At 44.1% G+C, this 27308-nt stretch overlaps 1 protein-coding gene across 2 annotated transcripts in view; it reads left to right on the top strand.

The window, feature by feature from the left end:
- EXT2 (exostosin glycosyltransferase 2) overlaps positions 1-27308 on the top strand; it is a 134610-nt gene that overhangs the window by 96787 nt on the left and 10515 nt on the right. For both annotated transcript variants that reach the window (XM_054587121.1, XM_054587122.1), the window contains exons 10-11: positions 3555-3721; positions 26618-26761. In XM_054587121.1, coding sequence (XP_054443096.1) covers positions 3555-3721; positions 26618-26761 — 311 coding nt within the window. The remainder of the gene's footprint in view (positions 1-3554; positions 3722-26617; positions 26762-27308) is intronic.

Here is a 27308-nt window from a genome sequence, read left to right as displayed (position 1 = left end):
AAATCAATTTTCCTGTTACTTTCACCCACCTGTAGGTCAAGGTTTTAACTTTAGAGATGATAGAGTACAATTCCCCTTTCATCAGAGAACCTTTCTGATATCCCTAGTGTAGTAGTTGAGGTCCAGGGAGGAGACAGAAACCACATAGTAACTTGAGCAGGAAAAGTGAGATGTAAAGAATTATTAACTAGTAACGAGATTGATGACTAAGGGATAGAAAGAACTTTAGAGATTATAGGAAATGAATTTGGGAGCACCCCCTCTCTATCTAGGCCTGAGATTCAGACCGTGTAACCCAGTGCATGGCAAACTTTGTTCAGGTGCCACAGGCCAGATCTGGACTCCTGACAAGCAAGAAACTAGCCGCCTCCTTGGGTACCCATGGAATTCAACAGGAAGCTGCCCAGGCGCTGTTACTGAACTTGCTGGGAAACAGGTGAGGGCTTCCGTGGAGCTCTCTTGGAACCACCTATCGGCAGACCCTCAGCTGAGTTGCTCTTGAGGGTGTCCATTGGGCTCACAGGGAAGCCGCGTGGGGTGTCTGCAGAACCTGCCTGGAAACTGCCCCTGGGGGTGCCACTTGAACTTGTGGAGAGCGATGCCATTGCCTGCCTGGCTGCTGGCCAAGGACCGAAGGAGCAAGATGGAACGAAGGCGTGCCAGACCCAGGAAGAAAAGCCCCGTCCCTCCTGCAGTGTCCCTCCAGCACCCTCTACTGACAAAGCTGAGCATGGTGCCAGCTGGCACAGGGCAAATGTTCACAGGGTCCAGCGGCAGTATCACAGACAGGGCAGTGAAGGGTGAAATTGAAGCTGAGAGGCAATAAACTGGGGACTGCCACATTTCGTCTCTCTGCGCGTTCTGCAGACATCCTGGTTTCAAGTGCCTGCACTCTCCTCGTAACTCCTCCCCAGCTCTTTTCCAGTTTGAGGGTACTTGCCCTGTATTGTGAAACCCAAGTCAGAACACAGAGTCTAATACAGAGGTTCTCAAGTGTGGTCCTGGGACCCCTGGACATCCCTGGGGTCCTTCCAGGGGGGTCTGTGAGGTTGAAATTATTTTCATAATAATGCTAGGTCAGCGCCCTTTCCCATCGCTGTTTTTTCACAAGTGGACAGTGGAGTTTTCCAGAGGCTGTAGGACGTGGGATGACGTGGCTCGTGGAATGTGTGCTTGTGTATTCTTGGGTTTAAAATCTCCTCAGTTTTAATTTCTGATAGAATAAAATGTGTGTGTGTGTGTGTGTGTGTGTGAGAGAGAGAGAGAGAGAGAGAGAGAGAGTGTGTGTGTGTGTGTGTGTGTGTGTGAGAGAGAGAGAGTGTGTGTGTGTGTGTGTGTGTGTGTGTGTCTCTGTCTCTGTCTCTGTCTCTGTCTCTCTCACAAAAACAAAAGTTGTTGGGATTCTCAACAGCTTTTAAGACTGCAAAGAAATCCTGACCCCCAGAAGTTCGAGAACTGCTGGTCTAGTAGGTAGGACTATAACCGTCTTTATTTTAAATATTACAGTTAATTTGTGTTCTGTAAGGATTTGGACAGTAGATTTGTGACAGCAGTTTTATTTACTTGGAAGAGTGAGTGGGAAGCAAACAAGAATAAGGATGATTGCTAGGGAAAAATTATTGAACTTTTTTTTCCCCCCCAGATCTAGAGAAGCATGAGATTTTCAAGGTGCAATAGACAGTACAGGTTTTATTTGGTCTTTGATGCTAAACAGACTTAAATTCAAATACTGGCCTTATCATTTATTAGCGCTGTTACCATCGCCAAGTTACTTAATCTCTACGAGCCTTGTAAAGACTACTTTGTAAGCAATCTCTGCTGCATAGGGTTGTCAGGAGTCTTGAATGACATAGTGTTTCTGAAGTGTTGTATATACCAGGTGCTTAATGAAGATCCCCTTCTCTCTTTGTGCTTATCCTTACCTGGAGAAGAAGGGACTTGCCTAAAATCCCACAGATAATGCAAAACTCAGGTCTCCAGTCTCTTCGTCCTATGGCAATCCATTTATCCCAAAGATATTTATTGATTATGTAATTCTGAGCCAAGAATGAAACTATGATGAACTGTCATTATTGATTAAAAGGCAGTGGCCCGTAGGATCTCATTTTGGGTCTCCAGTCCAGTCCTTTCCCAAGCATGCCGCTTTTGGGCTTGACCCCTTTTTTAGGCTTTGTGCTTATTTAAGATGGAATATTTTCCTTCGTGACAGGGCCTTTCACTTGCCTGGGCTTCTTCCACGACCCTGGGAGTGCCCCGGCGATGGGGTGCACGCACTGACTGTGTCATACACAGAAGTAAGGTATTTTATCCGCGGTCAGTTGGGGCAGCCTTTTCCCCTTTGGACTTTCCCTCTGTCATCCTTCTCTTCATTGTACTGACTGGAGTGGCTGCACATATTTGGGGGCTTCAAGACCCACAAAAACTAGATTGTCCCACAATTATGTGATGGACTTTTTGGAAGCAGAGTGACACCTAGCCTTCCTATTCTCTTTTGACAAATGCCTGGAGAACAGACTGCCCTTTGTAAAGGACCCTGAGGTATACAGACATGAGTACTGTAGCAGAGAAGTATTAATTTCATGCTATGCTAAATGCAGCATTTTAAAATAAAGAACCTGTGGTTGGATTGCTTCAGTCATTTGAGAGGAAAATAAGGAAAATGTAAGGCAAGTCATGGGTTGGTGTTTCTTTACTGTACTAGAAAATCCTACATAATTGGACCTAGAAATTTGATATTTACTTTGTAAATTGGACATGATGAGAAACCAAAGCCTGTAAATCATGGGGGAGGGGCTGTCAAGGGATAAAGTGCTAAGTTTAGGAAGCTCTACCTATTCCCTGAAACGGTTTGGGGAGGGAGGCAATTTTCACAGCCTCGATAGCCATCTGTGATTGCATTTTGGAGATGGGCACACTGGGACAGTCATCTTCAGCACCTGCGTGGTATTTCCTGGCAGGGCTTCAGGCACGTTTTGAACTGGGGTGTACCTACCGGAAAGTATTTCGCAGAGGTGGCAGCATTCTGACAAAACCATGAGCCTGAGCCCTGGCTGGAAAGCTCCGTTGGTTAGAGCGTTGTCCCCAATATGCCAAGGTTGCAGGTTCAATCTCTGGTCAGGGTACTTAAAAGAATCTCAGCCAATGAATGCATACATAAGTAGAACAACAAATCAGTGTCTCTCTCTCTCAAACTCAATAAATAAAAAATTATAAAAACTAAAAACAAAAGAAAACATGGGCCTGAGAAAGAGGCAGTCCAGACTTGATTTCTCTTATCACTGTGATCTTGGGTCAAGTCATTTTGCTTCCCTGTCTCAGTGGTGAGTGGAAGCCAATTTGTGCATTCCAGTTAAAACATTAATGAGAATTAGTAGTGTTACAAGGACTTAGGAGAGACAAATTTATAATATAAAACATTATAAAACTGCACTTGTAAGACTTGCCCTTGCACATGTATATGTGTGGATTTAATTGATTCATCTAACTCATTTGTAATATGATGATTTCACCACGTTATTAAAAATAAAGACCTTGTTTCTTTTTTCTTTCTCCAGAGTCTCTGTGGCCCAAAATCCGGGTTCCATTAAAAGTTGTAAGGACAGCTGAAAACAAGCTGAGTAACCGTTTCTTCCCTTACGATGAAATTGAGACCGAGGCCGTCCTGGCTATTGACGATGATATCATCATGCTGACTTCCGATGAGCTGCAGTTTGGTTATGAGGTGAGGAGGCTTTAAAGAGTATATTTACGTATTTGCTATTTACTGCCCGTTATTCCTTGTTTTTCCTAATAAAGGGAAGTCTTTCATTCTCTAAAGTCATAATTTTTAAGTTCTAGTAGAGTCTAAGGAGGGCGGGTATGAAGCTGTTCTTTAAAACTTTGGGGAAACCCTATTCCAAAATGACCACTGAAGCCTCCACTAGTTTTAGAAACGCCCAGGGAGAGTCCCAGGGGCCATTTTCAAAAGAGCAGCTACGGCATTTAACAAGCACTTAATCGATGTCTCCTTTTGAGTAGTGCTTCTCCTGGCTCAAGCAGCTTGGGCACCGCCACAATAAAAACATCAATAAGCGAAGAAGCCGGCGACACTGACAAACAGAAAGCAGACCCTGTTGATGGCTTTCTTTCTGAGTTTTAAGTGGGGAGGCTGGCTGCCTGTCTGTAGGGAGAAACATTCTCTATCACCGTTCATTCGATGCGGCTGATGGATTGGGCAGGGTTCAAGGGTTAAGTATGGAGACCAGTAAAGGTCTCCCCCGGGGAAAGTGCCAGAGCCGGGGCCTGGTGAAAAGCAATAGGAATTGATGAGCCCTGTCAGGGAGGGTGGACGTGAGCTGCACGGTGGCGACCCGAGCGGCCGAGGCTGCAGGGGTGTAACGGCGGTGTCAGACCTGAGCAGAACGGAGCGTGTCCGTCGACGGGCTACAGCTGGCCCGGGGGACGTGGCGAGATTCATCCCCGCGGGCCGTCCTGCCTTTGGGAGGGAGGTAACCGTCTCCTTTTATGGACTCGGGATTTGTTGAATTTGCAGTTCTAAGAAATCATGAAGCTTTATTAAGGGAATCCATATTTGGTGCAAGTATTTATTATAGAAACTTATTTTCTAACCTTTAAATTAAAAACGGATTTTAAGGGGTGGAAATAGGAATCCTCCTGTCACTGCCACCACCAAGAACTAAAAAGTTCAAGTTTTCTCAGTTGTCTGGTTGTTTTGTAATTTATACGTATATAGCTCCATTTGGGTGTGGAAGAAATTGTCGCAGAATAGGCGGGTGTGTGATACCCCGGTCAAGGTAGTTACTGGCCAGTGAAAGATGTGAGAGTAGTTAATCAAACATACATTCATCTTTTTGGATTTATTTTCATTCATAGAGATGCTTTTACATCATCACATTTAGGCTGTTGGATGATTTTTAGTCCACTCTTATTCCCATTTTTTAAAGACAAATTATCGACTTATCTAGCCAGCCAATGGCAAAAAGACCAATTTTTTTCTGCCAGGTTTTCTCTCTTCATTGCCAATAATGATTTCAAACTATACCCATGCATCTATTTTTATGGGGAAAAAAGGAATATTCAGAATGTTTTGGTCAAGATGGACGGAGTGCTACCTCTTCTTGCAGCGTCTCAGCCCCAGCATCGCAGAGTGGGGCAGCCTGCGGGACAGGAGCATAAAAATTAGCGCGGGCCACCCTTCTACTCAGATTTGAACTTCCATGCTGCAGTAATGACAACTTTATCATTTCACTAAGAAGGTGCAACTATTCTTAATGCATATAGAGACCTCTCATTCCCTCCCCCAAAGCGGGGAGACATAAAGTCTCCATAGTCGTTGTATCAATCCCGGGGTAATTATTCATTCTTTCTTTAATTTAGTCACAATTCTACTTGAATGCTCTGTCACTTAATGAATAAGTTGTGGACTTTCAATTCCGGACGACATCAGGTAAGGGCATTTCACCCGGTTCCTGAAGAAAGAAGACAGACAAGCTGGGAGCCTCGGGACTTGAGGGACACGCCAACAACTTCCCTTGGGCTTTTTCCCTCCTTCCCACACTCGCTTCCTCCTTCCTTCCCTTCACTGCCCAGCCTTAGTGTTAGCGAAAATCATAACATAACATTCATCTATAAGCACAGATAAAAGCAAACACACACACACACACACACACACACACACACACGCCAAAGAGAAGAGAGTAGCCCTGCAGCTGGACCCCTTTTCACTCCACCTGCTCCACACCAGGCACACACATGGAAGAAGCCATACATGCCCTGCCAACTAGATGCCGTGACTGCGGCAGGTTGTCATGCGGGGTCCTGTGACCATCCCCGCCCTGCACTAACAGGAGACAGGAGCAGAGATGGCCCTCTTTCCCTGACCCCTGTCCAGTGTGGGGACCGTGGGGTGGAACCTGGTTGACTGTCCAGGCCCTGTGTTAACTGAATGTCAGCAAAAAGGCAGCCTGGGAGGCTGCTGGGAAGAATCCTGTCCATTGTCCCCAGCCTGCCCCAAGCAGAAGACAGCAGAGAGGCAGCACCTCATCCCTTCCCAACTGGAGAGTGGAGGGAAAAGTATGGAAAGGAGGAAGCTGTAAAGGGAATTTCTTAAGCCTGTGTATGAAGTCCTAGGCACACTCTCTCCTACCTGCCTCCCCTCCCCCTCAAAACAGCCCATGCATATTACTGACTAGAGTCAACACAGAAAAACCTTTGAGAAATAAACTGTGGTGTAGAATAATACCCAGGTTTCCAATTAACCTCTGGGTAACACAGCATACAAGTTGGGTGGACTGGAGCAGCACTCTAAAACTAAACTATTCAATCCACAGCCCGCAAAGCGGGCCAGGACACGCACCCTGAACCTGAACTCCTGACTGAAATAGAACATTTAAAGGGAAGCAACCTCTCATAGTAATACTCAGAATGTTGAGGATATAGTCCAGAATTATTCATCCTACCAAGAACCAGGAAAATTGCAACTGTAATGAGGAAAGATAATCAATAGATGCCACATGTGTTGGAATTATTTGACAAGGATTTTAAAACTGCCAGCATAAAAATAACCTCTAATAAACAATTATGAACCTACTGAAACAAATGAAAAAATAGAACGTCTTGGCAAAGAAATAGAAGATATAAAAAAGAACCAAATAGAAATTTCAGAACTGAAATTTAAATAACCTAAATTTAAAGTTTACTGGATGGGCTCAGTAGGTGAATGGAAATAGCAGGAAGGACTTGGTGAACTTGAGGACAAGTCAGTAGGAATTAGTCTTAACAACAGAGGGAGAATAGATTTTAGAAAGTGAACAGAGACCTGTGGAACACTCACAAAAAGATATGACACCCATGTCATCAGAGTTCTAGAAGGAGGAAAAAAAGAGAGAATACGGGGCCGGAAAAATATTTGGAAAAATAATGGCTGAAAACTTTAAAATTTGACAGAGGGCATTAAACTTATGAAGAAACCACAAACATCCAAAGAATAATTGTATGAGTGTATGTACGTTGTATAAACTGAGTAAATTGTAGCATTAATTCTTATATCAAATAGTAATTGCAGAAGAAGAAGAGACAAATAAATTGGTATGTGTATACATAAGGAAAGGAGAAATATGTGCATAGCTGCTACATTCTTTGCTTTTTTAGTTTGGTCACGAGACCATACTTAATAGTTGCAACTTTCTTCTTACACTACCCGTTCCAGGTTCCCTCTGTTTTCTAGCATGTGTATTATAGACCCAGTTTCTGTAATGGCTCAAGTACTCTTCACACTTTCTATTTCTTCTTGTGTTAATTTGATGAGTTGTGTTTTTCCAGGACTCTGTTTATTTCATCTAAATTATAAAATATATTTCTATAAAGTCATTTTTAATATTATCTTATTGTTTATAAAGTCTATAGAATTTGGAATGATGTGCTCTCTTTCATTTGAGATATTGGTAATTTTTCTTTTTCTCTCTTTTCTTGATCAGTGTTGTTAGAGGTATATCAATGTCATAATCTGCACAGAATCAACTTTTGATTTTGTTGGTTTTTCTTCATTGTGTATTTGTTTTAAGTTTCATTAACTACTCTTTTCTTCATTTCTTCTACTTTCATGAGTTTAAGTTGCTATTACTTTTCAAGGCTTTTGATAGCTAGGTCATTGACTTCAATACTTATTTCTCTAACATATGCATTTAAAACTCTGAATTTCTCCTTAATACTGCATTGGGTGAATTCCCAAGTTCAAATATGTCATACTTTTATTTTCCTTAACTTTAAAATATTTTCTAATTGCCACTGTAATATGTTCTTTAACCATAGCTATATAAAGTATATTGCTTACACCCTGGCTGGTGTGACTCAGTGGATTGGGTGCTGGCCTGCGAACTGAAAAATCGCTGGTTCGATTCCCAGCCAGGACACATCCCTGGGTGGCAGGCCAGGTCCCCAGTTGGGGGCGTGCAAGAGGCAACCGATCAATATATTTCTTGCACATCACGTCAATGTTTCTCTCCCTCTTTTTCTCCCTCCCTTCCCCTTTGTCTAAAAATAAATAAATAAAATATTATTTAAAAAGTAAAAAAAAATTGTATTGCTTAGTTAGGCCAGTTTTTATTTTTTATTTTTTTTTAATTTTTAAAAGAATATAATTTATGGATTATGCTATTCCAGTTGTCCCAGTTTTTCCTCCTTTGCCACCCTCCATCCAGCATTTCCCATTCCCTCAGGCAGTCTCCACACCATTGTTCATGTTGGTGGGGCACGCATAGGTTCTTTGACTACTTCATCTCCTCTACCGTACTTTACATCCCCATGGCTATTCTGTGACTACCTATTTGTACTTCTTAATCCCCTCACACCTTTGCCCATTCCCCCACACCCCCTCCCATCTGGCAACCATCAAAATGCTCTCTGTATCCATGATTCTCTGTTCTTGTTTGCTTAGTTTGTTTTTTAGATTCAGTTGTTGATAGATATGTATTTATTGCCGTTTTATTGTTCATAGTTTTGATCTTCATTTTCTTAAATAAGTCCCTTTAACATTTCATAGAATAATGATTTGGTGATGATGAACTCCGGTAGTTTTTTCTTCTCTGGGAAGCTTTTTATCTGCCCTTTGATTCTAAATGATGTCTTTGCTGGGTAGAGCAATCTTGGTTGTAGGTACCAGCTTTCGATGACTTTGAATATTTCTTGCCAGTCCCCTCCAGCCTGCAAAGTTTCCTTTGAGAAATCAGCTGACGGCCTTATGGGAACTCCCCTGTAGGGAACTAACTGCTTTTCTTTTGCTGCTATTAAGATTCTCTATCTTTAATCTTTAGCATTTTAATGATGATGTGTCTTAGAGTGAGCCTCTTCGTATCTATCTTGTTTGGGACTCTGTGTGTACTAGACTTGCATGTCTGTTTCCTTCCCCAAATTAGGGAAGTTTTCTTTCATTATTTTTTCAAATAGATTTCCAATTTCTTGTTCTTTCTCTTCTCCCTCTGCACCCCTATGATGTGAATGTTGGATTGCTTGAAGTTGTCCCAGAGGCTGCTTGCACTGTCTGCGTTTTTTTTTTTTTTGGATTCTTTTTTCTTCTTCTTGTTCTGATTGGTTGTTTTATGCTTCCTTATGTTCCAGATCATTGATTTGATTATCGGTTTCACCCACTCTACTGTTGTTTCCGTGTAAATTGTTCTTTATTTTAATTAGTGTATTTTTCATTTCTGACTGGATCTTTTTTATGCTGCTGAGGTCCTCACTAATTTCCTTATAACCAGTGTTTTGAACTCTGCATCTGATAGATTGCTTATCTCCATTTGTTTAGCTCTTTTTCTGGAGTTTTGATCTTTTCTTTAATTTGGGCCATACTTTTTTGTTTCCTCATTTTTGCAGCCTCCCCGTGCTTATTTCTATGTATTAGGTAGAGCTGCTTTGAGTCCATGTCCTGGTAGTGTGGCCTGATGTAGTAGGTGTGTCCTGTAGGGTCCAGTGGCACAGCCTCCCCTATCACCCAAGCTGGGTACTCGAGGTGCACCCTTCGTGTGGGCTGAGTACACCCTTCTCTTGTAGTTGAGCCTTGATGCTGTAGCCAGGTCAACAGGAGAGATTTACCCAGGCCAATCAGCTGCAAGGACTGACTGTGACCACTGACCACCAACCTGCAACCTCCATGGAGGATCAACTGTGCAGGGGCAGGGTGGCGGTCCTCTGATGTGGGTGTGTAGGCCGTGGGGCTTACCCGGGTGGTGCAGGCCATGGTAGCAAGGGGTACAGGGGCTGGTGGCTCACTGATGCTGGCTGTTGCTTGTTTGAGAGGATTTAGAAAGTTTTGAAGCATGAGCCAAGACCAGCCATTCGTATAGAAAAGAAGCTTGGCTGTGCCCCTAAGTTGGGTGGGAGGGAGTTCTTGGGGATCTCCACAAGGGGTCTAGCAGTGTTCGCCAGGTTGATGGAGTCTCAGATACATCACCAGCCGGCCCGGTCTGTGGCTCTGTGAGGTGAGGGTTCAGAAAAGGGACAGTGGCCTCTGCCAGACAATCAGCCTCACTCTGTGTGCCGCTGGTGCTTCTCAAGCTGCGACCTCAGCACTGGAGCTCAGAAGGAATGAGTCTCAGTAGGTGAGTCCGTGTGTGGGTTCTTTAAGAGGAACCGCCTGGGACTCTAGAAGTTTCTTCTTCCTATTCAATCCCCACTGCTTTTTGTAGCCAGAAGTTGTGGGGACTCATCCCCCTTTCACTGGAACCCTAGGCTGTGGGGCCTGGTGTGGGGCTGGGACTCCTCACTCCTGAGAGATCCCCCACCCCCTGAATTTTTATTCTCCACACGAAGGTGCGGGACCAGCCCATTGCACATCTCCACCCCTCCTGCCAGTCTGGATGGATGTGGTTTCTTTAATTCCATAGTTGTCAGACTTCCGTTCAACTCAGTTTCTGATGGTTCTCACTTCTGCAAGTTTTTAAAGTTAACTTTTTCTTACTGATTTCTGATTGATTCTACTATGCTCAGAAAATATACTCCAAATGATTTTAATATTTTGAAATTTTTGAGACTGTATGGCCTAGTAAGAGGTATATTTTTTAAAATGTTTTGTGTGCCCCTGAAAGAGCAGACAATCTTCAGTTGTTGATTTAATGATCTTACTAGGTCAATTAGATAAGGTTATTTGCCTGGCACTTGTAATTTTAATGTAATCGAAATACTGCCCTGCTTGTTCTTTAAAATAGGCATCTCCATCTCTTTTTATTTATTTTTTTATAGCCTTTATCATTTCTGTAATAGTTAAGTTCATTATCCTAGTTTAAATTAAAAAGAAAAACCAGTTTAAGCACAGTGTTTAATACTTGAGTCAAGGAGAAATCATGCAACAGACCTTTCTATTTGTGGCTCCAAAGAAATCTTAGAGAAATCTGGAGAGACAGAGATGCCTCCCATCTGGGCATTTTTCAGGAAGGGGAAGCCAGCAGTCTTCCAGCAGCTACAGTGGTTTTGCTAGTGCTGCCTAGAGACAGAAGAATAGGCCAGATAAAGTCCTGAAATCCCTTCGGGTGTAACTAACTAAGGGATGGGGTGTATAGGCAGACCGGTAAAGTGTGAATCCATGTGAAAAAGCGCCAGACTTCTGTGCCTACAAAATGTTGAAGTCCTTCACTTTCCTGTGAAACCCAGAAAGACCGCATGTGGGAGGATTCAGGGGTATTTTGAGTTGATGGCCAGCAGCCTCTTCGGAGCCAAAGGGGGAATCCAGCAGGTACTTTCATGGAGAATGAGCAGAGCAAAGTATGGTGGACCACAGCCTGTTCTGATCGTGGCTCTGGTGATGCCTCTTCTGAGACCTAACGTGTCAAGTCACGCACCAGAGTTCCACCGTGTGTTAGGCAAACATGAGGACATTTAAGACAGTGCTTTCATTAGAGGCTTGGAAGCATTGATTTACAGAGATTCGCCATTTAAAAATTTTTTTTTAAATCTTCACTTGAGGATATAGTTACTGATTTTAGAGAGAGGAAGGGAGAGAGAGAAAGTGGAACATTGAGGTGAGAGAGAAACATCGATCAGTTGCCTCCTCTACCTGCCCCAGCCAGGGATTGAGTCTCCAGCCTTTTGGCGTCTGGGACGATCCTTCAACCAACTGAGCCACCTGGCCAGGGCAAGGTTTGCAGTTTTAAAGCAACAGGCTTCGTGGCTTGCCTGAGGGACACAGGGCAGAGGCAGAGGGTGGCTGAGACTGCGCACTTCCCAAAGCTTTGGGAACAAAATGCGGGCCTACTGTAAGAGGTAAGAGATGTAAGAGGAATGACGGGGGAGATCTGCCTGGGGAAGATCTGCTGTTTGCCTGAAAATGATGGTGACCCCTAGAATCCCTTTCTAGGAGGAAATTGTTAGAACCACAGCAGTGCTTTCCCCAGCCTTTGTCAAACCGTAACTCAAACAGGCGCCGTTAGTGCGGTACACCTGCACCAGGTGGGACCCGCCCGCAGGCCTCCCTGCTGATCTGACTGAAAGGATCAGAATCTCGGCATCCCTGTTGGGTATTTAGTGCACCCCAGTCCAAACGCTCAGAGTGTGAAGGGACCTAGAGATCAGGAATCCTGCCGCTTCACTGCTGAGGAAACTGAGGTACAAAGAGGTTAAGCTTCTTCTTTAAAGTGTTAAATGTTCATTGAATATAACCCTTAAAGGTAAGGCCTTTTATTCTTCAATGTGTGTGACTTGAGCACACAGACGTTAGGATTTGAGACCTAATGCCGGGTATCATTATTTATTTTATTGGAAGAAAACACAGGGGTCATTTGCCTGTTTAAATGGGTCATATTCCATGTTGGAAGGCAAAGAGCTTTGGGAAATGTTACATTCCCTCTCCAGCCCCGAGATCAGGAGTTAAAGAATGATCTTCTCTGGCCCTGTGTGTTTCTGACTTGTTTGACAAGCTCCAGTGAGCTGCCAGATGTTGAAATTCTTTTCAGCCTGGAATAATTTATTTATCTGTTTATGTATTTTACCAGGAAAGTATCTATTGAGTTCTTGATACTCATTTGCAAGGAGCTCCTGAGGGAACAGTAGCAGTGTATAGTGTTACTCGAATGTTTGATTTTTTTCCCCAAGTCTGTCTGCTTTTATTTCAGAACTAAAGAGCTAGGAAATAAAATGCAACTTTTCTTCCTCCCCTCCCCCGCCCTTTACAGAGACCATTAAAACATGTGGCAGAAAATGAACCATGCAGACTTGGCTGAATGTATGAACCCATGAATTTATTTTTCCTTTCATACTTTGATCCTCATTTCCAACCATAAAAATTATTAGCAGTGCTTAAGTGTTGAACATTTTTCACCTGAGAGATGTGAAACACTCTTGGCTAGTAATACTGGTTACAAAGTCAGTACTTCATGTGGGGAATGGACTTCACCGAGAGCCAGCTGTGTGTTAGGTGCACAAAATGCCTAACATTTTACTTCCTTTTACTGCCTGAGTATCTCATGGGCAGGAGAGGCTGGTCATACCTCTTGGGTGCTAATAAATGTTGGCAGTTTATTTGTATTATTTAGTTCACAATTCCCCAAGGCAATGGCAACTATATACTCAAAGAATCATAGGAAGACAGCAGAATAGCTTGGACTGCCCCATTTTTTTTCCATGAGAACATAAAACCACCTTTGAGTGTTCCTAGTGTAGGAAGCACCAGGACAAAAGGCACCAAAGCGAGAGGGAGCGTGGTGTATGTGGTCGCACGGGGCGGTCAGGAGCAGATGGACGTGATGCGGGTGGCACTTGTGTTGTAGTTAACAATGGAAGCTCGGCTGGGTAGGCAATATAGGATCAGCTGAAAGGTAGATAAGCTGAAAAGAGTGAGGTGGTAAAGAGGTTTTGTAGGCGTGTACAGAGGTATGTGGCAAACACAGTCAGCTCACAGGATGAATGAGAGATGACAGAGGGTGAAGACAGGGAAAGCCAGGTAGCTAGTGGTGGTGGAAAATCAATAAACTTAATGTTCAGATGGATTGAAGACCCAAGGAGAAGAAAAGACAGGCGTAATTACACATAGCTTAGATTTAATTTGTGATGAAGGAGTTTAGCAACTTGGAGAATTCCAGTGCTGAGGCTCTAAAAACAGTTACATTTTAAACATAATAGGTAACATTTATAGTTACTTGTATATTCATTCATCCAGAGAGAGTGGGAGAGATGATAAAATCTGTGATTCTAAAGGAACTAATCCACGGTTTCCTTTTTCACTGGAAGAGATGAAAGATGGAAATAACCTGTCATAGAATTAGACTTCATAATAAAAGCTCTTTAAAGCTAACAGGCAGATAACTTTTTTAAAAAAGAAGACTATCTCTGTTCTTTTGTTCACCCCTCTGTGAGATTTCTACCTGTGAAAGTGCCACAGACACCAGGTCTGGGAAACAAATGTGAAACAAGCCTTGGACTGGGCCTGAAGATGTTTCTCAGAGACTCGTGGTAATGAACCTTCTGACAGAACCTTAACTGCTTTCCTCCCTAGAGGTGAAGCCTCAGAGTCCCAAGTGTGAACATGTGCTCAGTTTGTTGGGAATCCAGGGAGGTCCTCTTCTGAAAGGTTTTTCTTTATGATTCACGGAACCACCTATCTCATCCTGCCATGCGCCCTGAGCGGACTTACTCTTGGAGTTCACCAGGGACACCAAGAGACTCAACTCTTGCATGGCCAAGACTAATAAAAAGGGAGCGACCCCAAAGGAGGGCCCAAAATGCAAGGGACACCCCTGGAGTAGATGGATGAGTCTCTTTCGGAAGTGTCTCAGCCTGCAGTGAGAACCAGCACCTTAGATTTCTGTTCCTTGACCTCTTGGTTGACTCAGGTCCTTGAGCCTTCACAGGCTCTGACCCAGTGGGTTACTGGAAATTCAAGTGTTCCCTTCTCTAAGCTGGAGGACGGAACCTGTCCAGGAGTCCCCACGGTCGCTGAGGACCCACGGGCACTGAGGGTCACAGTGAGCCAGCCAGTTCTTGGCGCGCATGGTGTCAACCTCCTCAAAGCTGTTCCAGATCGGCATTGTTGGGGTCTGACACTAAAGCTTTACAATGTAGTTAGAACCATTTTGCCAAAGTTGCGCTTTCTTAGGACCTGCGGTGCACTCTCTTCATTAAGTATCTGAAGAAGGTGATGGCTGTAAGCTCTCTTGGAGCCTGTGAGTGTGTGACAGTCCCCCTCTGAGTACCCTTCTGGGGCTTGGGCGTGTATCAGTACAATATTGAGTATCGAAAAGGACATATGTCTGTCTTCCGTTTTTCACTTTTCTCAAGTACCTGAAGAGTTGTTGTTATAGAGATTGTCTTCTTCAGAAGAGGGAATAGGCCAAAGAGCTCGTTTTTTGTGAGTGCCCCCTCCCCGTCCCCACCCATAGTGTATAGGCAGACCTTCCCTCAAAGGAGACCTGTGGAAGGCCCTGGTCAGAGGTGAGTCTTCTTTCTCAGAGACCTCTCTCCCTGGGGTATTCTCCACTTTGCTTCAGGCTCCCTGTTTGCAGCCTGTGGGGGAACTGAATAATCTGTTCGCTCTGTCCTATGTCCAGCTTGCATTGATTTACACCCCAAGACTCAGGGGACCTGGAGGGAAAATAGTTGTTGTGTGCGGCTGCTGCAGCAAGAACCGCTGAAAGAAGATCCAGAGCCGCGGCCAGGAGCCCACAGAGGTGCTGAGAGAGGCTGCCGTGAGGGCTGACCTCTCAGAGATTTCTAAAGCACCCAGTCCCCATCGGAGAATAAGTCAAACAAATATTAAGGGAAGGAAATCGAATATGTATGCTGAACCGTGAAATAACATGCGATCGTTTAAAAAAGCACCCAGTTGGGAATTATAATAGAGTGACACTTTTTTCTTCCCCACTGAGCACATTAAAAATAACAAGCTCAGAATTTGTTTACACAGCCATGAATGAAACATCAAATGCAGGATGAGGGGCTCAGACTCCCAAAGGGAAGGGGGCACGTTTCTTGCTGGCACAGCCTTCCATTGAAGGGTGTCTCCTTGCAGGCTCCCATGCGAAGCAAGTCCGGTGAGTTGGTTTCCATACGTTTTCCGCAAGTGCTTGCTTTGTGCCGGGCGGTGCTGGTGAGGCGAGCGCTCCCCTGAGCTTCCCGCTCCTGCCCTGTGTGCACCCCGCGGGCCTCAGCATCTTCCTGCCTCAGTGCCGTCAGGGCCACCTGGCTTTGTAGCTTCGTGCTCAAGAACTAGTGCTTATAAAGTGAGATGGTTAAAGAGGTGTTGGTACACTTGATGGTTTAAAGAGTGCATGCTTTCCCTCCCCCCACCCCCATTCAGACGGAGATAACTGCAGTGATACTCCAACCCTGAAAGGATCCATATGTTTCAGGGTTATTGTTCCAAAAGCTGCCTCTTGACTCATTGGGATTGATTACAGGCTTGGTCTGCTCCAGGAATTCAGAGCTTCAGGATTTGGCTTCTGATTTGGGGATATGGGGAATTTGTCCTGCAAGGGCTGCTTATCTGCCTTGATTTTGATAGAGATGCTTGAAGGAGGGGTGGGGGCGGGACTTGGCCCAGGGCCAGGGGAAATGGAAGCCACAGCAGCATCCAGGCCCTGAACTCGACCGGCAGCAGCTCTCTCAGGGGGGCAGCGCCAATCGCTTCCCCAGAAAAATTCTGTGTGGTTCCCAAAAGTGAAGCTGCACTGTGCATGGCCAGCTGCAAAACTGCTAACAAAACTGTGAGCTTGAGACCATGGCTGGTGATCGTAACTGCATTAGATGTAGCAATTCCACGTTTTGGAAGAATAAAAAGAAAACTTAAAAGATCAGAGCAGTCCCCTGACCTAAGAAATGTCCCGATTGGGAAAATGAGTCTCTAAAAAGCAAGGTGAACAAGTCTATGGTACTCACAGCTCACCTCTTAGATCATTTTGATTGCTTAGTGCTCAAAAATTGGTGCCGAGGGTTCACATTAATTGTGTTTGCAGTGTATTTGCTACTATCTAGTGGCTCCTTTAGCTCAGTTGGCAACCTTTAAAGTAATATTTCTAAGTTTCCAGGCAGCCTCTGTGTGGTGCTGAAGACATGAGGGGTGGGGCAGAAGTCCTGATTACGTATTTTACTGTGTATATTGTGCTCCCATGTAAAACACACACCCACGTTTTTGGCCCAAACTTTCAGGAAGAAAATTTTTCCGTTTTAATTTTTAATTCAATTTTTTATTCATTTATATTTAGACACTTGTTTTTTGTATTATAAAGGAATTTTAGCACTTACTTTTGAACATACTATGGTACAAGAAATTTTCTGTAACAATTACAAAACACAAGAACAGATGCAAGGCATTTCAGGTACTACCCATGTATAAAGCGCATCCTTATTTTTCCCTCAAAAATTTGGGCAAAAAAGAGTGCATTATACATGGCAAAATACGGTAAATGTTGACACTCTGCTCTTAGAGCAGTAAGGAAGGGGCTAACTTCTTACGACTAGAGCCATAATGAAATCCGCAGCATAGACTTGGGGCTAGACTGAAAATAAACACCCTTAGAGTTCTTCATTCCGACAGGATTGTGACTGCCTTGTTTACTGCTCTATGCCTAGCACTTGTCACATACTACATGTTCAGTGACTTTATTGAATAAATGAGTGAACTTGGTGGTTTGGACATTGAATTTTCTCCTGTTTATTTTCTGTGAGTAAAATTATAAGGAGTTGTTCAAAGTTAAATAATTCCCTATTCTATGTTAGGTAGAGAATCCTCATCTTCCACTTCTTGGCCTGCTAAACAGACAGCAGAGGGTAATTTTTGTGCTCACTTATCTGGTCGGGGGCAATGAGAATCTCAATCCTAAATTTATAATTTAACCTTCTTTTTCTTTCTTCACTTGAAATGAAATCCATTAAGCATTTTCCTTATTTCCTGCCTTCCCACCCCTGACCCAGAAGTAATCTTACTATCCTCTTAACTTCTTTGTACTTTTTCCTGTGCCCTTGCTTTGTTTCATCTCTGGCTTTTTATGCATATGTCATTAGCTTTCCTACACGATAAGCTCCTTAGTAACAAGATATATGCTTTATTTCTGTATTCACTCTTTGAAGTGTAGGACAGTCCCTAAAAATAGTCGGGGCAACTCCGTTTTGACAAAAGGTGCAAACGCAATTCAACGGAGGAAAGATAGCCTTTTCAACAAATGGCGATGGACGAATTGGTGGATATCCATGGGCCAAAATTGAACTTTGATCTAAACCTCACATCTTATAGGAAAATGAACTGAAAGTAAATCATGGACTTAAATGTAAACATAGAGCTTTAAACTTTTAGGAAAAAAACTGAATGAGAAAAATCAGGATCTCTGGTTAAACAAAGAGTCCTTAGACTAAGACCAAAAGCATAATCCATAAAAGGGAAAACTGATTAAGTGGGCCTCATCAAAATTAAAAACTTCTCTGTGAAAGACCTTTTGAAGAGGATGAAAAGAGAGAGAAAATATTTGCAAACTACATATCCAACAAAGGACAGCAGCTAGGATATATAAAGACCTCTCAAAACTCAACAGTAAAAGAAAAAAAAAAGAAAAGAACCAATCCATTTAGAACATGGGCAAAGGACATGCACAGACGTTTCATGGAGGAGAACATACAGATGACAGGTAGCATGTGAAAAGATGGTCAGCATTGTTAACCATTAAGGAAATGCAGATTAAAACTGTAATTTATATATCACTCTATACTTGTCAGAATGGCTAAAATTAAAAAAAAAAAATAGTAATACCACCGAATGCTGATAAAGATGCGGCCAAACTGGATACTTCAAACCTGGCTGGTGGGAGTGTAAAATGGTGCCAGTCACGCTGCAGAAACAGATCGGGCAGTTCCTTATAGAAGTAAACACAACTGCCATATGACCCACCAGTTGCACCCTTAGGCATTTATCCCAAAGGAATGAAGATGTGCATCCACACACATTCTTAGCAGCTTTATTTGTAACGGCCAAAAATGAATCAGCCCAGCTGTCCTTCAGTGGGTAAATGGTTAACCTAGTACATCCATACCGTGGACTATTGCTCAGCAATAAAAAGGAACAAGCTTAGGTGAATCTTCAGGGAATTAGGCTGAGTGAAAAAGCCAATCCCAAGGATTACACACTGTATCATTCCATTTATGTAGCTAAAATTACAGAATGACAGCAATGGAGAACAAGTCAGTGGCTGCCAGAGGGAACCTGGATGGGGGAGGGTGTCTATAAAAGATCCACAGGAGGGGCCTGGGTGATAGAAATGCTCTGCGTCTTGGCGGTATCCACATCGATATCATGCTGTGGAATGACATTATAGATTTGCAAGATGTTGCCCTTGGGGAAAACTGGGTAAACAGTACACAGGATCTCTGCTTTCCCCCACCCCCACAACTTCTTTTGAATTTGCAGTCGTCTCAAAATAAAATGTTTAATTTTAAAAATAGTGGTAGCTCAATAGGTATCTGTGAGTTAAATGCATAAATGAACGAATAGGAATACTCAGATCTTTCCATCTCTATGACTTTAGCTTGCCAGTGGATTGCTTTTCTAGAACTTAGTATCAGGATTAATATTTTTAAGATACATAGAAATCTCTGGATTCTTTTTTAATGCTGTTGAGGACATCATCTGCTTTGACAATTTGGACTGTATTGTAGTTTTTGCCTTTTGCCTTTTATGGCGAGCCACCCCGAGTCATTTGGGTGGGGACCCATAGATGGGATGTAAATAAGCAATTCAAAAGAGTCCCTCTGCTGCTTGGCTCTCCACCGCAGGATTCTGGGGTTTAAGCACACCTACAGGGCACCTTGATGAATTAACTCATTAAGAAATTATTTTGAACCACATTTATGCTTTGAAGTCAGCCAGGATTACAGGGTTTGTGGTCACTACAACTTCCTTCCTGCAGTGAGAAGAAAACTGAATCAACTTGAAATTTTGAAGCCTCAATAATGGTTATTTATGAAAACTAAAGACTCTGTTTCCACTCATGCAGGATTTAAAGAGAATAGCCATTCGGCTTATGATCGCTGTTCTCTTAACTTCATTAAGCAATCCCCGGGGACCAGACTGAGAAATCGTATGCCCTCCACTGGAGTTGAGCTTATGGGAGTAAAAATGATTTCATGTTCAGTGGGCCTTAAGGAGCACAAAACTAGAAAACCCATGGCCTTATGCTGACCCATCTCTACCTCCTCCCATCCCTTCAGTCTCACGTCTCCTCTTTCCTTCTTTATTATCTCTCAAGGGATTCATTGCCTCATGAAAAATAGGAGTTGAGCTTAATCTTTTGTTCAGCTGCTTTTTGCTTGTATTTCCTTCTCTGCCCCAGAGCCTCACAGATTACAAGGTTCCAGTAGGCCCGGGGATGTCATATGTGGAATCTCGCTGCTTTGCTACACAGCTGACGGGAGTTCCTTTCAGTGGGGTGAGCATGTGGCTCCCTTTGCTAAATGGAAACCACATTCATGAAGAGCCTTCAGCTTTTAGAAGATGAGTACTGCTGAGAGCAAAGGGTTCTGTCATTTTCCCCACCTCCGCCCCCTACCGCATTCTCTTCTCCACTGGGTCATTCAGCATGCACGTGTGACTTTACCATCTCTGCCACGAGCACCACAGAGCCGAGGTGGCAGAGGGCGACACCGCGTGCGATTTAAGACAGCATTGTCTGACTTCTTTGCTATAAACGAGGGACGGAGCTGGGGAAGATGCGGTGCTTTTTAGAATCAGATGAGTGGGAAGTCGTGACTTCTTGAAGAGATGGCCGGACTGGCAATTAGGAACTAGCCATGTCACCTGGGGACAGCCACCTCCTCTCCAGCTCTCAGTTCTCCTCAGTTCTCTCATCTGTGCAGTGAGAGGCCAGGGCCTAGCGATCTCTGACCGCAGGGCTGAGAGAGCGTGGGCAGGGGCCAGCAGTGCGGACCATCAAAGCGTGTGCTTCTCCTACCGTCTGCAGAGGCCGCATGGTCTGCCCTCTCGCGAGCTGGTACGGATGCGAGGGGGGAGGCGAGTGTTCCAAAGCCACCTTCCCAGGGGTGTCTTGCTAATAGCGGTAACTGGTGAGAGATCTCCTAGCACACACTCCTCGGTCCACCGTGGCCAGCTTCACACTGTCTCTTTGCCTTCATCGTGGCCCCTGGCCTGAAGCAGGAACTTAAAGGGATTGGAGATCATGTCCCCGAGCACCATGGTACTAACCTCCAGGCAGACTGGGGCAAAGGAGGCTTATGGCCGAAACCCCAGAAGCCTTGCCGTGAGGCCGGTTTTCCTGCTTGGCTTATTGTAAGCAGAATCCGGCCTTGGGTTGGACAGGTCTCTCAGGCAGAGTGGTGCGATCTAACAGGTAAAAAAATCTTAATACATAACAGCATGCACATGTATTTGTCAAAACCAGTCAGCGTTAGGGAGCTCCAGGTGATAACTTCAGGGCTTCTTTGCTCTAGATGTCTAACATTAGCATTTAATTGTGTCCCAGGCGTGGACAAAGGCTCTTTGGCTTTTTGCAAAGCACCCCCTTGACAAAAACTGCCGACCACCAGTGTAATGAAAAGCATGAGCTGAAAATGAAGCCAATCAGTCCCCCCATTCTTATTTCAGGAAATTCCAAGTATAAAAGGTGAGCTTTGTTCCCAGAGGGCTGAGAGTGAATCCGATCGCTGGCTCCTCTGTGGAAACCAGCGAGGAGTTGGAATCCAGCCAGCCACCCCCTTCCCATCTGGGCAGCATGCAGCGCAGGCCTGACGGACCAGTAATTCAAAGACGTTTGTGAGTTGGGTTCCTTGCAGCTCTGCCTTGGCTGACCCAGGCATGTGACCACAGGGTCTGGCTGCTTCATAGAGTTCGGTCCGACTTTGATGGTTAGGTATTGACAAAACGCGGGGGCATGTGCAAGGAGAGAACAAGACCCTGGCCCAGTTTGGCACACCTTGGATCTGTACTTCCCTCGCCACTTCCTAGCCCATCTCTTGGCTCACGGATCCTGAGGCATGTGGCATCCTTCTCACCCAGTAGCAATATCCCTGAGGAGCTGCGCCTTTGAAAGTGTGCTAACTGTGGCAGCCACTTCAGAGAGTTACTTTTCTCCTAGCACTGACCCATGGTTTCCTAATTGTGTATCCCAGATGGGCACCACCTGTGGTTACACCTTCCCCCTCCTCCCCCTAGTCAGTTTCCTGAATGTGACTGTGGTTAGCACACACCCTGAGTTTAAAATGCACTCTCTAAGCTGGCTTAGAATGTAGTGCATTATCCTCTTTTTAGGAACATTTATTAGGTACCCATATGCGTATGGCATTTTTAAACAAAATTAAATAATTCAGGCCATGCTATTTAGAAACCTGTAGCTTGCAACTGATTACAGTGAATGAGTTAGTTTCCTTGGGAATAGCTTAGTAAGAAGGAAGACACAAGATTTTAGTCTTAAAAGGACGTTAGAGATCACCTAATCCAACCCCTCATTTTGCAGATGGCAAAATGAAAGCAGGACAACTTGAATGGGTCAGTCACACTACCCGTCAGTGACAGAGCGAGTCCTAGGTCTGCTGGAACTGCATCCCCCATTGTACTTTCTGCAGGAGAGAACCTAGGCTGCGTCCTGTGCCTTTAACAAAGGTTTTTCTATGTTTGATCCTCTAGTAATAGGGAGCCACAAAAGACCTCAGAAGCTTAAAAATTAAAAAACAAAGTAGATAACTCTCAAAACAGTCAGTGATCACATCTGGGGGTCCAGAGGAAGAAGTTTTTGTTACCTTGGTAAGAGATGAAAGATAAAATTAGATGGGAGGGAAACATTTGGAGGATGGTATTAGGCTGCCACAATCTCTGGCCCCAAATGTAAGGACTATTCAGATTATTTCTGAGCCCCTAACCAGGGCCTAGAGTTTATTAAATGGACATAGGCTTTTGTCTTCAAAGATGTGTGCGATTAAAAATGCAGGAGGCACCTAGGACATCAGTAGTCTATGCAAACCATTGAACGGTGGCTCTGTGACTTGAGAGAGCTATGGAAGGACTGTTCCTAGAGCCAGGGGGATAAAGTGTGAAGTTTGAAAATGCCCACACCGTGATACATAAAGGCATTTGTTAGTAACGTCAAAAGGCTGACCCCAGGGCATTTTCCTGAAGTAAAAAGGAAAATGTTGCGTTGGAGTACGAGGTGGGCAGCCAAGAGGAGAGGGGGCTGGAGTCTGAGTTCTCACTCTTCTGGCTGGGAAAATGCTTTACTGTGTACATAATCAGCTTCGTGCTACACTGGGGCGCGATTAGAGAGGGCCCATCCCCTTCTGTTCCACTCCGTTTTGATCCTGTAGTCAGCTGCAGAGTTATAGATGAAGTGACAAGGATGGTATCTTGATTGTATCCAGCTGCCTGGAATAAGTCAAGGGCAGAGAGGCCCTGCATGAGGCCGCATGAGGAGCAGCGCTCACGAAAGGCTCCAAAGGGATCCGAGACTCAGGACACCTCTCATGCTTTTAGAGCAGCATGGTTTAGCATTCTGTGACCCAGTGTCACCAAATTGAGTCCCTCTGGAGAGAATGCTGATAAGTGGCTTCAACTAACAGGAAGAGGATTGAAATATTACGAGCCTTCTACCCAAAAACTGAGCCAATATTACTATTATTGCTGGAAACGGGTGCTTGAAGAACCACTTGGGAAAATGATTTGAACTTCCTTTGCGTGGATTACAGAGCTGTGTTGACTCATAGTAAATGGGGAGAGGGGGTACAGCTTCCATCTATCAGTGGTTCACACCGAATGGACACCTTCCTCTCCCCACCTTACCCCTCTCCACCTACCTTGCCCATCCTTGATGTTTAGTCACTTGCGCTTGGAGCCCTTCAGAAATCTCTCTAACTCCACTGAGTGCTGTCCTGGTGTGACTTGAACAGGCAGGTGCTTGGTGCAGAGAGAAGGAAGCTGGCCATGCCTGTTCATGGAGTCTGCCCAGGCCCACAAACTGAACAGAAGTTATGGCTTACATGCTATGTCGTTGCTCTGGGCTCTATAAACCTGTAATAGTATCATATCATTTTAATCTGCGGAAATACAAACCCCAGAGTAGAGAACAGAGCCGCAGCATTACACATCTGAGGAAATGTCTGACACGGATTCATTTGTCTGCAGCTATTAGGATGATGCCTGTGGCCGGTTAACTCTGTTGGGTACAGCATCGTGTTGATGAGGCCGAGGCTGTGGGTTTGGGTGTCCACTGGGTGAGCCGCTGGCTTCACACAAAGGAAAGCTCTTTCCACAAGTCCCGACTGTGCTCAAGACCCAAGTCAGACATCACCTGAAAAGCATGTAGAAGATGATCACAAGGAGGACTGAGCAAGACAGCGTAATGACTCAGCAAATATCCCTTTACCTGCTTCTGGAAAAGCAATTTAAAACATGTGCTTTAGTGATGGTGAGTTATTACTGTGATCTTCACACACAAAGGATATCACGTTATTATTAATGGTACCAGTTGATGAGTACTGTTGCAGACATCCTTTCTGAATTAAGGAGGGTACTGGCTCTGGCTGTGAAGAACAGAGAAAGGCTCTTTGGTTCGTTCTTTCTTTCTCAACATTTGCCTGCTGAGATTCTGCCTGTCTGTGCACTCAGCACGTGTGTGGGGGGCGCCGGCGTGTGCTGGTGCTGTTCTTTGTGTGTGCGGCGGGCGTCACAGTGAATAAGAGTCTCTGTCCTTGTGGAGTTGAAATTCTGTGGAAGGAAAATAGGTAAAAAATAAGCAAAAATAAATAACCGGAACAGTTTTTTTTAAAAACGAAAAGTTTGGTGAAGGAAAGCGTAAGGTGAGGAGGTGGTATGAAGGGCCGGTGCAGGGACGGCGCTCACCTTGGAGAGGGAGGCCTGAAAAGGCCGCCCAGAGCAGGCGCACGTAGCCGAGACCTGGCTGATGAGCAGGAGCCAGCTTTTGAAGGCAGGGAGAACGTGGCAGTCAGAAGAAATGGCCAGTGCAAAGGGCTGAAGGTCTAGTCACGGCTGGCTGAAGAACAGAAAAGCCGCTGAAATCGGAGAGAACATGGTAAGAGAAGAGATTGGAGAGGGGGCAGACCCTTTAGAGATGCTGAAGAGTTTGGATGTTATTCTTAGTCGTCAGGAATCCTTTTCTTGTTTTGTTTGGGGGTGAAACATTTAGAGACTTTGAGGGTGAATGTTACGGGTTGAAGTGTGTCCCTCTAAAAAAGATACATTGAAATTCCAACTCTTAGTAGCCTTATTTGGAAATAGGATCTATTCAGAGGTAATCAAGTTAACATAAGGTCACTGGGTGGGCCCTGCTCCAGGAGAACCGGACACAGGCACACACAGAGGGAAGAGGGCCACGTGAAGACAGAGGTTTGGCGGGATGCATGGGTAAGCCAAGGAACGCCCAAGACGCGCAGCCCGCAGAACTCGGAAGAGGCAGGAGATGAGCCCCCCCACCCCACGGGTTTCAGAGGGGGCGGGGCCCTGCCAGCACCTTGATTTTGGACTTGTAGCTGCTGTTGTTCTAAGCCACGCAGTTTGTGCCACTGTGTTACCGTAGCCCCAGTGAACTAACACAGGGAAATGCTGGCATACCGGCCCTGTCCTTGCGGAAGCAGTGAAGGGTCCTCCTGGACTCAGGGACACCTGGGTGTTGGGGAAGCCTCTGGTTGCTGTAGCATATGACCATATGACTTACATGTACAGGGTAGGGCAAAAGCAGGTTTACAGTTGTGAGTACATGAAACTCAGAGTTTATTTGTGCATTATTTATTCATATACATATATATGTAAGTATGGAAAATAATACATATGGGTAAATGTATAATGAAAATATTGTAAGTTTAAAATATATGTGTGCATAAAATAGGATAGAGCCCACTGGTTGAATTCCCCTGTTCATTATACCCTAATATTATTTTAAAAAATGCTCTTTAATAATGGTTTGGAAGAGCAAGAATGGAGGCAAGGAGATAAGTTAGAAGCCTGTGACAGACTAGACAAGAGACGAGGGTGGCGTGACCTAGAGCAGTAGTAAAAATGGTCGCAGGTCTTCAGAATCGAGCCAGCGGGACTTGCAATAGATTGGATATGGGGAATGAGGAAAAAGAAAAAGAAGTAATAAAAACTGACTCCTAGCTTTTAGGCTTGAACAACTGCATAGATGACTTACTGAGATGGAGAAGATCGAGAGAATGGCTTATCTGGGGATATGGAATCAAGAGTTATACTTTGGACATGTTAAGTTTGAGGTGCCTGTTGTTTATTCACTTGAAGATGTTGAGTAAGTAGTTGGTTATCTCAAGAATGTTCAGGGCCAAACATAAATTTAAAGGTCATTAGATTATACATGGTATTTAAAGTGACTGAAGCTAAGTGAGGTTACTTAGAGAGTTTAAAGAAGAAAGAGGGCCCAGGACTGGGTCCTCAGGAACCCTGTGGTTGAGAGGTCTGGTAGAGGTGCTGGAAAGCCACTGCATCAACAACTGGCAGATCGTCCGTACTCACTCGTTAGTGGTATGAACCTCTCTTGTAAAGGTTAAACTAAATTACACAGAAGTACATAGGGAAAGGTATTGGATGTATCCCACTCCAAACTACCAAATTCTGTTTAACAGAACTGTAGTTAAGAGCATTTTTAGATATGGAAATCAAATTTTATTTTCAATATATTATAAATTATATACATACTTAAATTAAGGCTTCTTAAAGGTCATGAGAATGGCTGGCTGTGTGCTCCAGAGAAACTGTTTGTTTGTTTGTTTATAGAAACACGGACTTCATAATATAAATCAGAATCAAATGTAATATAAATCAAAATGTAATATAAATCACAACAGTCGCATTAGTTGCAGGGTTCCATTTCTTCTTCATGTGTGCGTTCTCTAAGTGATTACCTGCCTTGGCCCAAATCAGTAAGCTATTACTCCACATTATCTGAAATTTCCAAGCAAGTCCAAAATGTTTGGGAGGAAATCAGAATCAATGTCTGTCTTTGAATATTGGCAGAAGAACTAGCACCTGTTCAAATGAACATCTTCAGAAGCATATTCTCACCTTAGTTTGTGAAGATTTGAGCCTCTGGAGTCTGCCAATACCTGTTTGGATAACTTCATACTCACTGTGCTCGCTTGTGTCTGAACTGGGAATTGATTATTGATGGGTTTCCATCTTTAGGTCTGGCGGGAATTTCCTGACCGGTTGGTGGGTTACCCCGGCCGTCTGCACCTCTGGGACCACGAGACGAGTAAGTGGAAGTATGAGTCCGAGTGGACTAACGAGGTGTCCATGGTGCTCACGGGAGCAGCCTTCTACCACAAGGTGAGGCACGGGGCAGGCGGGCCGGAGCTGACAAAACTGAGAGCGCAGCGCTCACTGTATTTGGCCCAAGTTAATTTTTGCTGAGTTTAGGAAAATGTTCTGCCTAGAGGGCTTGGAAAGGCCATGTCGCGAGATGGTTTTTAAAGAATAAAGTTACTAGTTATATTTATAAGGTAATGCATTCTCATAATAGAAAATTCAGAACAAATTTTATTAGGTAAGAAAAGTCATATGTATATCACTTAGAGAACCGTTATTGTTGTTTAGATTTTTTTTCCACTTTGCATTTTATTTATTTACTTAGGCACATATACACATACCATTACAAATATTCATATTAGCCTGCTCTTTTCATGTATTATATCAGGAGAATTTTCTCACGTCATTAATATTTCTTCCCAATTTTTTTCTTAACATAATTGCTAATAGGCCAGTGTATTAGTGTTCCATAAGTTATGTGTAACTATTATTCTGTCATTGCCTGTTTAGGTTGTTTCTATCTTTTTTGCTGTTTAGATAGTGCTTAATATCTAATGCTTAAATAATG

Source organism: Pteronotus mesoamericanus, unplaced genomic scaffold (assembly GCF_021234165.1).
Source record: "Pteronotus mesoamericanus isolate MK-2021 breed Mesoamerican mustached bat unplaced genomic scaffold, CSHL_Meso_final scaffold_1066, whole genome shotgun sequence".
NCBI classification, from domain to species: Eukaryota; Metazoa; Chordata; class Mammalia; order Chiroptera; family Mormoopidae; genus Pteronotus; species Pteronotus mesoamericanus.
This window is presented reverse-complemented; position numbering and strand designations above follow the sequence as displayed.